This window comes from Quercus lobata, chromosome 7, assembly GCF_001633185.2.
Source record: "Quercus lobata isolate SW786 chromosome 7, ValleyOak3.0 Primary Assembly, whole genome shotgun sequence".
In the NCBI taxonomy this organism is placed as follows: domain Eukaryota; kingdom Viridiplantae; phylum Streptophyta; class Magnoliopsida; order Fagales; family Fagaceae; genus Quercus; species Quercus lobata.
Genome location: NC_044910.1, coordinates 38,184,448 through 38,198,587, shown reverse-complemented (window position 1 = coordinate 38,198,587; position 14,140 = coordinate 38,184,448). Strand labels below are relative to the sequence as shown.

Sequence of the window (14,140 nt, the reverse complement as noted above, 5' to 3'; positions counted from 1 at the left end):
TTAAATACAATAAGCCTAAAGTTATATATATAACCAATTTGGACTTTGATTAGAAGTAGGCATTTTTTTTTTTTTTGAGAAATTAACTAACTGTTAAATACACACACTTAATCACACTCTCTCACCATATTCAGACACATTACTTAACCCAAAGTACCACTACAAAAGGGCCTAAGAGACCAAATGTAGGAAATTAACGAGATTCAGCCTTAGAAGATGGCTACATTTCTATTATTAAGTTCTATATGGTTTATTTTTAACTAAGAAAGATCAACATTATTTTGCTTTCACTCCAAATAAGATTTGAATCATTTTACTTCCTCTCCAAGATTAAATACAATAAGCCTAAAGTTATAAATATAACCGATTTGGACTTTGATTGGAAGTAGGGCTTTTTTTATTTATTTATTTTTTTGGAGAAACAAATTAACTGTTAAAGACACACATATACTTAATTACACTCTCTCACGAAATTCAAACACTTTACTTAACCCAAAGTACCACTACAAAAAGGCCTAAGATTAGAAGTAGACCTTGATATCACTAAGATCAATGACATATGAAATTCAAACACTTTACTTAACCCAAAGTACTACTACAAAAAGGCCTAAGATTAGAAGTAGACCTTGATATCACTAAGATCAATGACATATGATTCTATTTAGATCTCTAAACCTTCAAGAGCTGTAGCTTATTTAAGAAGGCAATAGCAATCCAATCCATCTCTAAGGGCGACCAACGTGCTTGATTGATCTCAGCCGTTGATCCATACCACATTTCAGGCTCCAAATCACCGTTAATTTCTGATCGAAAACCCAGTCCCACCACGTCCCAAATCAGAGCCCTTGAATCATCCCCAGCAGAGCACAACTGCCGTCCGATGCGCGGAGCCCATGATACAGCATTTACACTACCCTTATGCTTATTCAACTCCATCAAAGGTGATGTTGGAAACCTAATGTCCAATATTACAACTCTATTGCTATCCATTCCAACTGTGGCTATAAATCTTGGGTCAGCCTTGTTCCATTCTAGCCTCAACAATGGGCTATCTCTAATAGGGTTTTCATATATTATTGTTGATCTTTCTTTGTCTCTTAGATCAAAAACCCTAACAGAACCATCCCCAGAGACTGAAGCAAACACATTGAACCCACCCCATGAAATGTCATACACTTCTTTGTCATGTGCTACTAATTGTGAGTCCACAGTTTCAGTCTCTACATCCCAAATGGTACAAGTTGTGTCCACACTAGACGTGGCGATGTGCCTCGTGTCACATTCTGCCCAATCAAAAGAAGTAATGGCAGAATTGAATTCACTAGTCTTGTTGCCATTGAGGAGTGCCTTGAGCTCAATTCTATCCTCATGGATTTCCCACAATCGTAGATAGTCCCCAGAAGTGGCTATAATGTCAGGATTTGTGGTGTCTTCGGAGGGAAAGAACATTAGGTTTGTGGGTGAATATGGATGATCAAAGACTAGGCGATTGTCTGTGGAGAAATCAAATGTGTCATGGCTGAATTGAACAAGCTCAACCTTGTTGCTATAATCTTCAAGGAAACTCCCTATAGCAAGACGAGCATTCTTGTCACCACGGACTGACCAAGCTAGTGAATAAATTGGCCATTGACTCAGATAAGTGTACACGCCTTGTTTTTTCTCTGTTGGGCTTTGCATGGTGGTGATCGAGCAAGCTGAAATGAACTGAATAAGATGATGGTCGAGAATTTCTGCATGGCACATTCAAAAATTGGGTTTATAACTATATAATTCTACTGTGTTCTAACTTCTAGTCAATCAAATTGATGAAATAGTCTGTGGAATATATATAAAATAATTATGATTCTACAAAGTTTGTTTTTGTGTACAGCATCCACATTGGTGGAGGCAAAAATTTAGCAATTTAACATCACAAAAAGCTACTTTATCTATTTTATAACCTTATTTTACAAAACACTCAACATCAGTGGTTTTATTTTAATATTCAACACAATAAAATAATATATCTACTACAATAAACAACAATTACCATCACTAACACAATAAAATAATATATTTTCTAATAATTTTTTTTTTTACCTTCTTAACTACTGTGCACTACAACGCAACAGCCAAATGATATGGCTATAACTCCAACAATGCACTAGCTTTTTGTGCTACTTTTGTTATATCTACATGCTAAATTTAGCATTTTAACTATATGCCTTTACCAATTCAAATGAAAAAAAAAAAAAAAAAAAAAAAAAAAAAAAAAAAAAAAAAAAAGAGAGAGAAGAGAGAGAGAGAGAGAGAGAAACAAGTTGCAACTGGCAACTTTTGTCACTATTTTTTTTTTTTTTCAAAACCCCAAATGGTCCCATTCTTCGTTAAAAAATAAATTAAACATATGGTCCCACTACTCCTGTCTCACAGTAGTATTATTTACCACATCTTTCATGAGCAGATATGGTTGATTCTTTAACCAGTTAAGCTGAATTGCTTTCGGTAGTTCTGTTAGGATCTCAATAGTATTTCAGAAGTGACGAAGTCACAATTTTGTCGACATTTCTGAAACAGTAGATTTATTAATTAAGGTCAATTGCTAAAAGTTGTTTATTGGGATCCCAAATTCCCAATGCTATCTCAGAATCATCATGGGCATATATAATAATTTTACGAGTCTTTTCATGAAATATACATACAAAGTAACAAAGGTAATTGCCGAAGTCAAAGTGGGGGGCACACGTTTAGGGAGGCAAATAGGTGTGCCTATGTATCTGTAGAAGTTGAATCATATGTAACTACAGATGCTAATGGCATGTGCTAGGGTAGGCTTACTACCGCTACTTTGGCCACTTTGGCCTCCTAGTTTTCTTTAATGCCATTTCCCTTTAACCAAAAAAAATTTGCCGAAGAATTTTTCTGGAACTCTAAATCAGGAAATACACAGTAGGCACAGACACCTCCAAAAAAAGAAAGTAAAGCAAAACTGGCCTATTGTACCAAAATTGTCCCATTCAGACAAGGAAGAATCACATCAATGACCTTTTGTACGAGAAGAATAAGGTGATTGACATAACCAGAATTTCATTTTTGGACGTGAAAGTAAATACCAAAAAATAATTTCACTGTTCAAGAACGAGAAATATACTAAAATTTAAAATTAAATTAATTTATTAAAAAACATATATTTATAGTATTAATAAAATATAAATAAAAGAAGAGCAGTAAATAATTGTTTCCTAATACATTTTTATTCAATCATATCTATGAAAAACTTGACTTTTTCTTTTCTTTTTTAAATCTCGTTAATTATCTATAATTGATTATGCATTAAGTTTCGTACTAATTTATATTTCAATGAACAAAAGTAAAGATTCTAGGTCTCATCATTAAGTTTTGTGATATGAGTAATAATATTATTAAAAAGATTTTAGAATTTAATATAACTTGGGATCATGTCACGTGCATCCAATGGGCCGGGTTTTCTGGGAATTGACTTATGTCATGTAATAACTAATAATACTTTAATCTTATTTTAGTTATAATATTATTATGAAATCTATATGTGAAAATCCACAAAATACATAGTAAAATTCTTTTTTTTTTTTTTTATGAGAGAAAGGGGGGCGATCATGTATAACTCACACTCTTAGACATGACTATAGGGACACTCCCCGTTAATAAATGTTGGATTGAGCCATAACTACTGTAATTGGAATGACACAGACCTCACCCTAGCACCTTAAGAGAGCTAACAGTAAGGTATAACGCATGAGTACTCTCACCTTTCATCGAAAAAAAAAAAAAAATCGAACTTCATAGCAACATTCCTTGAATATTAGGAAAGCCTTTCATAACAAGGTACCCTAATTAAGCATGAAATTCAAATAAGCCTTTTTATAAACATGAATTGATTTATTTATTTATTTATACTTTTTGTTGAAATTATTTTAATATTTTAAATAAATTTTGAAAATTCACATTTTTCCATGTCATCATTTTTATATTATTTTATTTTATTTTTAGACAAATAGTGTTAAAAATATGTTAGTTTAAACTACTTAGAAGTTAGAACTAATATGTTTTTTATAGAGGAACCTAACATTAAACAAATTCTGGCTAAAAATTTGGATGCGTTTGAGATTTGCTTTAGAAAAATTGTTTTTTTGCCTTTTGTCTCAATTTTTCTTTTTTGTGCAAATAATCTAATTCTTACCTTTTAAAATAAACTAATTTTTTTTAAAACATATTTAACATAAAAATTACCAAAAATCACATCTTTTGATAAACACTATACAAATAAGTTAACAAAAATAAGCAATTTTTTTTTTTTGAGAAGGAAAATAAGCAAAAGTTAAACACACTCTTTATTTTTTCAATAAAAATTCTAATCAAATTAATCAATTGTTTTCTAAAAAAATCCTTAATTTTTATTTTTTATTTATTAAAACTTGTTATTCAAATATGCATCATGTATAAATAAATCATTTTTATGAATTTTCTTACACATTGCAGATATTAACGACTAGTGTTATTACTATTTTGTTGCTGATGGCCACTAGTATTACAGATGTTATTAATAGATTATAGTTATACTAAAACCAATTCATATATATATATATATATATATCAATTCAAAAATAATGTACGTGGCAGTATTTCAAGCGTAAAATACATGATAGGTGAGACTGTATGTTATACGTACAATACTGATAATGAACCTCTCGAAATTTGAAACTTTGTAAAAATTATTTGTAAGGAAAACAATTACAAAATTTAAAACATGCTTCGAGGTATATGTCATCAACCATACATGCAGAGAATGATACTCTACTATCGAAAACAGATGAAAATTTAGTATAATCAGGAAAGCTGGGGATAGGAAAAATGGAAAAGAAGAAAACCAACAGAGAGAGAAGCTATACAAATTATTCCACAAAGTGTTGTAACACTTCACTTAGCAAGTTTGTAAAGATATTTCTAATATCTTAGCTTATAAATGAGAGACCTTTAAGGAAAATAATTAGCTGATGGTTATTTCAGTATTTCTTTGTTCTATTGAGCATTGAAACTCCTCCTTTTCTAGTAATTTTTTTTTTCTTCTTTCCCCTTTCTTTTAATATGTTCTATTTTTTACACCAAGAGCTTAATAAGCAAAGAAAAGAAACACTGTTGGAGAGAAAATGGAAAAACAAAGAAAAGAATCGGAGATGCAGAGAGAAAATAACATCATCAAAACAAAGTACAAGTTTACAGCATTATTTTAGGGGGTGGGGGGAACAACTAGCTTGTGACCAAAATATAAGTCATTTTTGTGATATAAGCACATATTTACACTTTAGAACAGTACTGCAGGTTCTAGATAGATCGTTTTCAGAGTAATGAACGGTACTTTGAAGACAAAAGATATATAAGCAAAGAAAAATTCTACCAGGTGTGTGCTAATTTTTTAGTTGCTACTAATGGCTCAAAGAGAAAGAGAGACTTACATTATTGGCCAAAGGCACAGTTAGTAACCAGCTCCTTTGCAACTCATACAATCACATGTACATGTTATCAGACTCAAACAAGAAGAGTGAGAGAGGATTATTGATAGTGGGTTCTGAGGGATAGCTCATAGCTTTGTAGTTAAGGCCAAATAAATGGGATAGTTAAACTTTCAAGTCAAGGAAGGGAAGGTAGAGCTGATGGTCAATGCATGCGCACACTAGTCCAGAAGGGTGGGTTTTTTTTTTTTTTTTTGGTTTTGTTTTGTTTTGAAGGGTGGGTTGTTATTCCTCTTTTTTTTTTTTTTTTTTGAACTGGTTGTTATTCCTTTGATTGTCTTTATTTCAAACTTTCCCTTATTTTCTTTAACTGCAACTTGGAACTGCTATATATCTTACCCATCTACCTTTTGGTCATAAAATTGCCCTTTGACCTAATTGCTAAGATGTATGGACACTTTATTTGAGATGTCGTACTCGTGTTATATACGTGTTGTACACATGTCGTAATGGAGTCCAATTTGTTGTATCATATTATAATTTTTCAAAAAGTACTCATGTCGTTAATTGTAAAAATCTCACTGAACAATTAAACATGAAAAGTAAATTTCCAAAAAAAAAAATATGAATCATGGTGGGGTTTGGATTTGGAGTCTGTGTTTACAAGTTTGCGTTTTTTTTTTTTTTTTTTTTTCACGTTTCAGGGAATAATGTGGCTACTGTTCATGAACAGTAGCCGCAAATGTTGACTTTTCCACGGTGAATAGTACACCCGTGCACTGTTCACAGATCCACAAATTCTACTTTTCAGCAACTTTTTCATTAAAAATGGGTCCCATGGCACTATTCACACATTTAAAAATTATTTTGCTACGGTATTTTTAGTTTCAGCAAAAATAAGTTCAATCCAAACAGACCCATTATCTTTCTAAATAAAACAAGCACCCATTTTTATTTTCATTTTGACTTTATGCATTTTTAGTAGAAGAATTGATACTTTCATAGGTTCAAGTCATAATATTAAAAGGAAGAAAACCCTTTTTTTTTCTTCTTATACTTAATTTTCTTTACTACATTTTTAATTTTCTTGAACTTCCTATTTATGCCCTTCCCCTATATATGTGTGTATGTTTCTCAAAAAAAAAAAAAAAAAAAAAAAAGAACTTTTTTTTTTTTTTTTTTTTTTTTTAATTTTATAAAAGTCTTCCAAGTTAAGTTTGACTGATGCCTTAGATAAGATTACCTTGAATATAAGATGAGATACTGATTATATAAATGAATATTTATTTATTATTTATTATTATTTGAGAAATGTTGATGGGGAAGGATTATTTATAGTGGGGTCCACTTAATAAAAAATTGGTATAAATTGATAAAATAATTGAAAATATGACTGAAGTGACAAGTGAAATTTAAAAAATTAGCTTTATTAGCTCTACACTCTGTAAAATTAGTAAAAGATCTGACAAAAAATACAATAATTTGACGTAAAGTAGTTTCTTAAAGACACCTTATAGTACCATTAACACTACCCTTATTATTTTACAAAAGCAATGTATAAATACTAAAGTGTAAATAGTACCGGTATAGTTGGACTCAACAGTCAACATATATATATATATATATATATGAAAAACAAAACCTTAATTATTTAAAAGGGGGGAAAATCTATGATACGTTTATATATTTTTTAAGGTATGATACCCACAGCCCACTAGCAATAAAAATAAGTTTAAATCATATATGTCTTGAAGCATATAAATATTTTTCCTTTTTCGCATCGATAATTTGGAGTGAGAGATTTAAATTTTGAATGTCTTAATTGGAAATTATTATGAATTTTTGTTGTATTAATAACTTTATTATGTTTAATTCGTAACGTTTATTCACTTCATCATAATAGGAGCACTTAGGGAATTAATGTTCACACCCCAAATAAAGAAAATTAATTTCATCAAAATAGGGGCACTTAGGGAATTAACGTTCACACCTAAATAAAGAAAATTAATGAAGGAATTAGGAATCTCTACTCAAAAACTATGGTAACTTTTAAGGGAGGGTGGGGTAAGTTATACTACACACAACACACTCTCTTAAGCAATATGAGACAATTATCTATTCTTTTTTTTTTTTTCTTTTTTGAGAAACAAACACACACACGCGCACACAAGAGATGAGAAAAAATGTTCTAATACAAAGGCACATTACAACTCCACTCAAAAGCCATGATAACTTTTAAGGGAGGGTCGGGCAAGTTATACTACACACAACACACTCTCTTAAGCAATGTGAGACAATTACCCTTTTTTTTTTAAACAAACACACACACACACACACAAAGGAGAGGGATAGGAGTTCTAACACAAAAGTACGCCACAACTTCACTCAAAAGTCATGGTAACTTTTAAGGGAGGGTGGGGCATGTTATACTACACACAATATACTCTCTTAAATAATGTAGAACAATTACTCATTCTTTTTTTGATAAACAAACACACACAGGGGAATATTTATAGGATACCATATTTCCATATCAGGAATGTTGAGAAAGGACAAACAGGGGAATATATATAGTACACCATATTTCCATATCACTCCTTTTCTTTTCTTTATTTTTTTGAAATTCCTAATATAGTTTCCCTTGGTATATGGTATACCCTATACAGGAAAGTTCGAGTCTTTTGACTGAATATTACTAAATTTAAAGTTAATTTGTGTTATAGGTACTGTTTCAACTTATTTAGGAATCTGAGGAAAGAGAGTGAATTTCGGCAATACCATTGCCGAAATTCAACAAAAGTAGGAGAGAGAAATTTTTGATTTTCGGCAACACCATCACCGAAATAGGAGGGAAAATTTTTTATTTTTTTTCCCTCCTATTTCGGCAATGCCATTGCCACATTTCACTTTTTTTTTTTTTTTTTTTTAAGAAATGATATGTGCACACAATTTTTACAATATTTTTACAACATTTTTACAACAAATCACAGGTAATTAGTTATTATTAGTTAAAATTTGAATTTAACACTGAGATTACTTTTTTAATCCAACAAATATAACCTGCCACTTAAAATTTGTTGTAAAAATATTGTAAAAATTGTGTGCACATATCATTTCTTAAATAGAAAAAAAAAAAGTGAAATGTGGCAATGGCATTGCCGAAATAGGAGGGAAAAATGGCCATTGCCACATTCACTTTTTTTTTTTTTTTTTTTTTTTTTAAGAAATGATATGTGCACACAATTTTTACAATATTTTTACAACAAATTTTAAGTGGCAGGTTTATTGTTGGATTAAAAAAGTAATCTCAGTGTTAAATTCAAATTTTAACTAATAATAACTAATTACCTGTGATTTGTTGTAAAATGTTGTAAAAATATTGTAAAAATTGTGTGCACATATCAAAAAAAAAAAAAAGTGAAATGTGGCAATGACATTGCCGAAATAGGAGGGAAAAAAAATAAAAAATTTTCCCTCCTATTTCGGTGATGGTGTTGCCGAAAATCAAAAATTTCTCTCTCCTACTTTTGTTGAATTTCGGCAATTCACTCTCTTTCCTCAGATTCCTAAATAAGTTGAAACAGTACCTATAACACAAATTAACTTCAAATTTAGCAATATTCAGCCAAAAGACTCGGAAAGGTCTGTATAAAAATCACGCACGTTTTTTTGGCCCTTTCGAGTTTCGACGGTGCAAAAGACAAAATCTTGTTGTTATTGTTGAAATTTTCCTGTTTTTGGTATTTTATATATGTTCTCTTACAAGGAGAACAGACTCTATAGTATGTGGCCACGAGGCTACCAAACCGAAAAGTCTAGACCCCATATAGGATATCATCAAAAACAAGAACAGAAAAGGACGTATACGACTATGATTAGAAACATACGTAAAAGTGTGAATTGTGTGATTTTGTTGTTTTCTTAAATAAATATATAAGAGATTTATTCAAACTTAGGTCTTGCACATGCTTGCCATTCTATTGAATAATGAGATAAAATCAAAAACAAAACTGAATTTTCAATACAGAGTAATGATTTAAATAATTTAATTTTACCTATGCTGTTTCTCACAGAGATATTCGAAATTCAAATTCCCTCTTACTCAACTATTGAATTATAAAAAATAATAAAAATTTGTAAAACGTCTAAAAGTTTTAATATCAATCAAAGAGTCATCAGTTTTGTTATTTAGGAAGGCAACACATAGATTATAAGAGGTTGCATAACATTGATAGAAAAGTCATCAACTTTATGAGGTGAAAAAGTCCAAAGCTAGCTATATAAATTATTATTCAAATTAATTTAACCTAGAATAAAAAAATATTAAAAAAAAAAAACATTGAAACTTTGAGAGGTAGTCAAAAGCTTAAATGATGACTTCACGTTGGAACTTGGAAATACTATAATGAAATCAGCAGGAAGGTAAACTGACTCTTTAACTTTCACTTTTTTTCATTTTAGTCCTCTAACTTTCAATTTTGTCAATTCAGTCCTCTAATTTTCAATTTTTGTCAATGTAGGATTCCGTTAAAAGCTGCCGTTAATGTCATTTTTTTCCTTTTTTTTTTTAATTTGGGAATTAAAAGAAAAAAAAGAAAAATCTGTTAAAAAAAAAAAAAAAACAGGTCGTCGGCGAAGCCGTTAACTATTACAGACTTGTTGTCGGCTCCGATGCACGGGTCGCAGCTCCAAGTTGCTTACCAAGGTGTTCCCAGCACGAACTCTGAAGCTGCGGCTGGAAAAGCTTACCCAAACTGCGAAGCCATTCCTTGTGACCAGTTCGAAGTGGCTTTCCAAATCGTTGAGCTTTGGATTGCCAATCGAGCTGTGCTCCCAATCGAAAACTCACTCGGCAGCTCAATTCATAGAAACTAAGACCTCACCCTCACTAAAAGAGTACTTAACCCGAGTCATCTCACACCCACAAGCCTTAGCTCAGTGCGAACTCACCCTTATGAAACTCGGCCTCAACATCGCATACGAGGCAGTCGACGACACGGCGGGAGCGGCTGAGTTCGTCGCTACGAACAACCTCCGCAATAGCCAACGTACGCACCTTGGGTCTTTACGGGGTGAACATCTCGTTGACGGAATCTAGGACGACTTGAGCAACGTGACCCGATTCGTCATACTGGCCCAAGAGCCCATAATACCTCGCACCGACCGCCCATTCGAGTAATGTGTTCGCGCACGACAAGGGGACCTCGGCCCCGTTCAAGGTCCTGTCGGCGTTCGCGTTCAGGAACATTAGCTTGATGAAGATCGAGTAGAGGCCACAGATCACACACCTTAATTCTGAAATTAAATAAATAAATAAAGGAAAACTCAGTGGCATTAACGGCAGCTATAACAGGGATTTAACGGAATCCTACATTGATAAAAATTGAAAGTTAGAAGACTGAATTGACAAAACTGAAAATTAGAGGACTGAAATGAAAAAGAGTAAAAGTTAGAGAGTCAGTTTTGCATTTTTGCCTATCATAAATGTATAGCTGACCTGTAGCCATGTTTACAAGAAACGTGGCTATAGGTTAAGTCTATAACCATGTTTGTAAGTGTCTTTAGCTACGGTTTTTTTTTTTATTGGGCCTATAGCCGCGTTTAAAAAACGTGGCATCCAAATAATAAATATTTTTTTAAAGGCTGACCTATAGCCACGTTTAAAAAACACGGCTATAGCTAATCTATAGTTGCGTTCTTAAAACGAGGTTATAGGTTAAGTCTATAGTTGTGTTCAAAAAATGTGGCTATAGGTCTAGCCGAATAAAGAAAAATTAAAGGAGGACCAATAGCCGCATTTAAAAAACGAGGCTATAAGTTAAGTCTATAGCCGTGTTCCCCAAATAAATTTTTTTTAAGGAGGACCTACGGCCACATTTAAAAAACGCGGCTATAGGTTAAGTCTATAGCTACATTCAAAAACACTACCGAAAGATTCTTTTTTCCCACCTACCCCCACTTTCCCCACTTTCATCTTTTCTTTCTTTGCTCATTCCTTTTTTGCTTTCCTTAATTTCTTTCTTTCTTCTGCAAGTCACGCTGACCCACCCACGCCAATGCCATCCATGTCGCCATCCACACCAATTAGCCATTCCCCTTCCTCTTTTCCTCCCCTTATCTCTCTCTTTGCTTTTTTGTGTTTTTTTGTCTATAGATTTAGGTTTTTTTTTTATTTATTTATTTTTTTTTTTTATTTTATGTTCAGTTAGTAAGAAAATGGAAGAAATGCTGAAATTTTTGAATGGAGTGGATATTCTAGCATATATTTGTGTCTATGTCTTGATTTGGATTTGAGTTTTGATTTTGAATTTTTTGAATTTGTGCTATTGTGTTGCTAATATTGTGCTTATGTTTAAATGGGTTTATGTTCTTGAGCTTGTTCTTTTGTGTTCCTTGAATGGATTTGGATTGGTTTTGTTGAATGAGAGGAGATTCATGGGTTTGTGTTCTTGAATTTTGGAGCACATTGTGTTTGTATTGTGAGTATGTTGTGTTTGATTTTGAATTTTCTGAGTTTGTTTTGATTTTGAATTTTTTGGGAAAACAAAAAACCTAGAAATTAAAAAAAAAAAAAAAAACCTATAGCCACGTTTCAAAAATGCAACTGTAGGAGGCTTTAGCTGCGTTTCTAAAATGCAGCCAAAACTGTCCCTATAGCTGCATTTTGAAAACGCAACACAAATAGGGTCTATATCCACGTTTTTTGGATCAAATGCTAGGTTCGAACCTAGCATTTGATCCAAAATAGGGCATCAAATTAAGTTGACAAAAAATATATAGGCACAATAAATAAATAAATATGTGTATATATATATATATATATATAACTTTGAATATTTCATTTGGAAACATCAGATAATGTTTACTAATTTAGTTACAAGACTATTGGCTATATGCACAATATTCAAAATACATAGATAGTAGAATTTTCTAACACATTAATATTTCAAATCTTAGACACGATGAATGTTGATCATTTGATGTAGAATAAGGCATTCTGTATAATAAGATAGTAATTTGGCTTGAAAATCCTTAGGTGATTCATTCTTTGATCAGCATTTCCAATCCTAAAATGAAATAATTTTGCATAGCAACATAAGTCCTACCGGAAGGAAACAAGCAACCAGATTAAGCATTTAGCTATAGCATAATAGCATCAGGAAATAAAATTTGTTATGATAATTGGCAAGGGGTGTATGAAGTATGAATAGCATATACAAGATGGGGAAGTGCAAGTCATAATTAATTTCATATCAATATCAGTAAAAGAAATGAAAATTAATAAAAGAAAGAATTACTTAAGGATCTTCTAGCCATAAGATAGAAATGAAACCATTTCTTGTTTTATATGGAACTACAACAACTTATTAATTGATCGGTTTCTAGTGTTAGCTCATTCCTTGATATTTACTTGTAATCAAATTGGGTTTTGAAGTATTTTATTCTTGGTCAAATTATTTATTTGAAGAGCTTGATAGAAGATGCTCGAGTGATTTGCTCATAATTAGGAGCTAATCAAAGCTTTAGGTTAATTTGGGGCTAATCAATGCTTTAGGTTACTCTAAGGACATGGCACTTAAAACTTAAGTAAGCATTGGGCCTTAGATCAGGACAAGCCCAAAGTACGCCTTTCCAAGAAATGAAGGCCAACTACGGAAAAGCATACCCTAGTACAAGGGTAAAAGATGAAACAAGAGATCATCAAAAGTAACCTCAAGACCTAAACCCCGGGAATCGATCAAACAGGGCCCACCACCATCAATCCAAGAACGAATGGAGCACCTGAACCATCTGAGATAAATGCAAATAGATGAAATACAAAAGGCATCCCACCGAGATATGTACAATATTCGAGGACAGCTGAACTGTCAAAGACATCATACCAAGGTACGCATAGCATTCGAGGAAGCCCTCCAGATCTTCCTAATAAATCCACAACAATCCACCTGACGCAATAGCATTTAATGCAACAGATAACTTATTAGAATAAAACAAGAAGCCCCAAAAGTCTTTGTTCATTGACCTCAAGAAAAAGAAGAGCTTGATGGGACAGAAGACTGCCCTGACCAAACTAGAACAACACCTACTATGACACATGTTGGAGAAGAAAATAAAGAGAATCAAACACAAGATAAGGATGAAAAAGAAGGAGGAGGAAGAGTATTAAAGAGAAAAGAAGACAAACAAAAGATAGAGAGTGAAATACAAAGTGAGAATTGTAACAGAGAAAAATCATATGAATAATAACCTTTTTGCATACTTTTGTGAGAGTGAGATAATTTCTGAATTCTTGTTCAAATTTTCCATTGCAGATCGTTTTAAACTCATAATCTAAATTAATTGTGTCCTTAAGCAAGCAACTAAGCTCGGGTTGAATTCTTGCCTTCACAGTTACAAACCTAAACCATACTAAACTTTAAACATTTTAATTGATTTAGATCTGGTTTAGATTAATTTTGCTGGAAAATATTTGATTATCAAGTAAAGGCAAACATTTATATTCCATATGTGCCTAACAAGGTGAACCAAAGCCAATTGTACCAGTCGAGCAATTTCTCTTAACCATGATCTTCCTTGGAAGTTATTATTTCCTTTTAGTATCTGGTCGCTTTGGTTGAACCGAAACAAGGTAGTTTTTAATCCTTAGTTATGGCTGTTGAGCTCTCATG

At 32.1% G+C, this 14,140-nt stretch overlaps 1 protein-coding gene across 2 annotated transcripts; it reads right to left on the bottom strand.

Moving 5' to 3' along the window:
* Nucleotides 1-562: 562 nt before the first annotated feature.
* Nucleotides 563-5,595, bottom strand: LOC115953919 (WD repeat-containing protein LWD1-like). Of its 2 annotated transcripts, none has more exons than XM_031071748.1 (2): nucleotides 5,475-5,595; nucleotides 563-1,733 (listed from the first exon to the last, which is right to left on the bottom strand). In XM_031071748.1, exon 2 carries the CDS (start codon nucleotides 1,678-1,680, stop codon nucleotides 670-672), a length of 1,011 nt encoding a protein of 336 aa, XP_030927608.1. In that variant the 5' UTR covers nucleotides 1,681-1,733; nucleotides 5,475-5,595; the 3' UTR covers nucleotides 563-669. The 2 variants fall into 2 exon arrangements, with proteins under 2 accessions (XP_030927608.1, XP_030927609.1); XM_031071749.1 differs by having other exon boundaries at nucleotides 563-1,697.
* Between the last annotated feature and the right edge of the window lie 8,545 nt (nucleotides 5,596-14,140).

What these genes read in the sequence shown, in the direction of transcription:
- LOC115953919 (XM_031071748.1), bottom strand. Translation starts at nt 1,680, where the DNA reads ATGCAAAGCCCAACAGAGAAAAAACAAGGCGTGTACACTTATCTGAGT.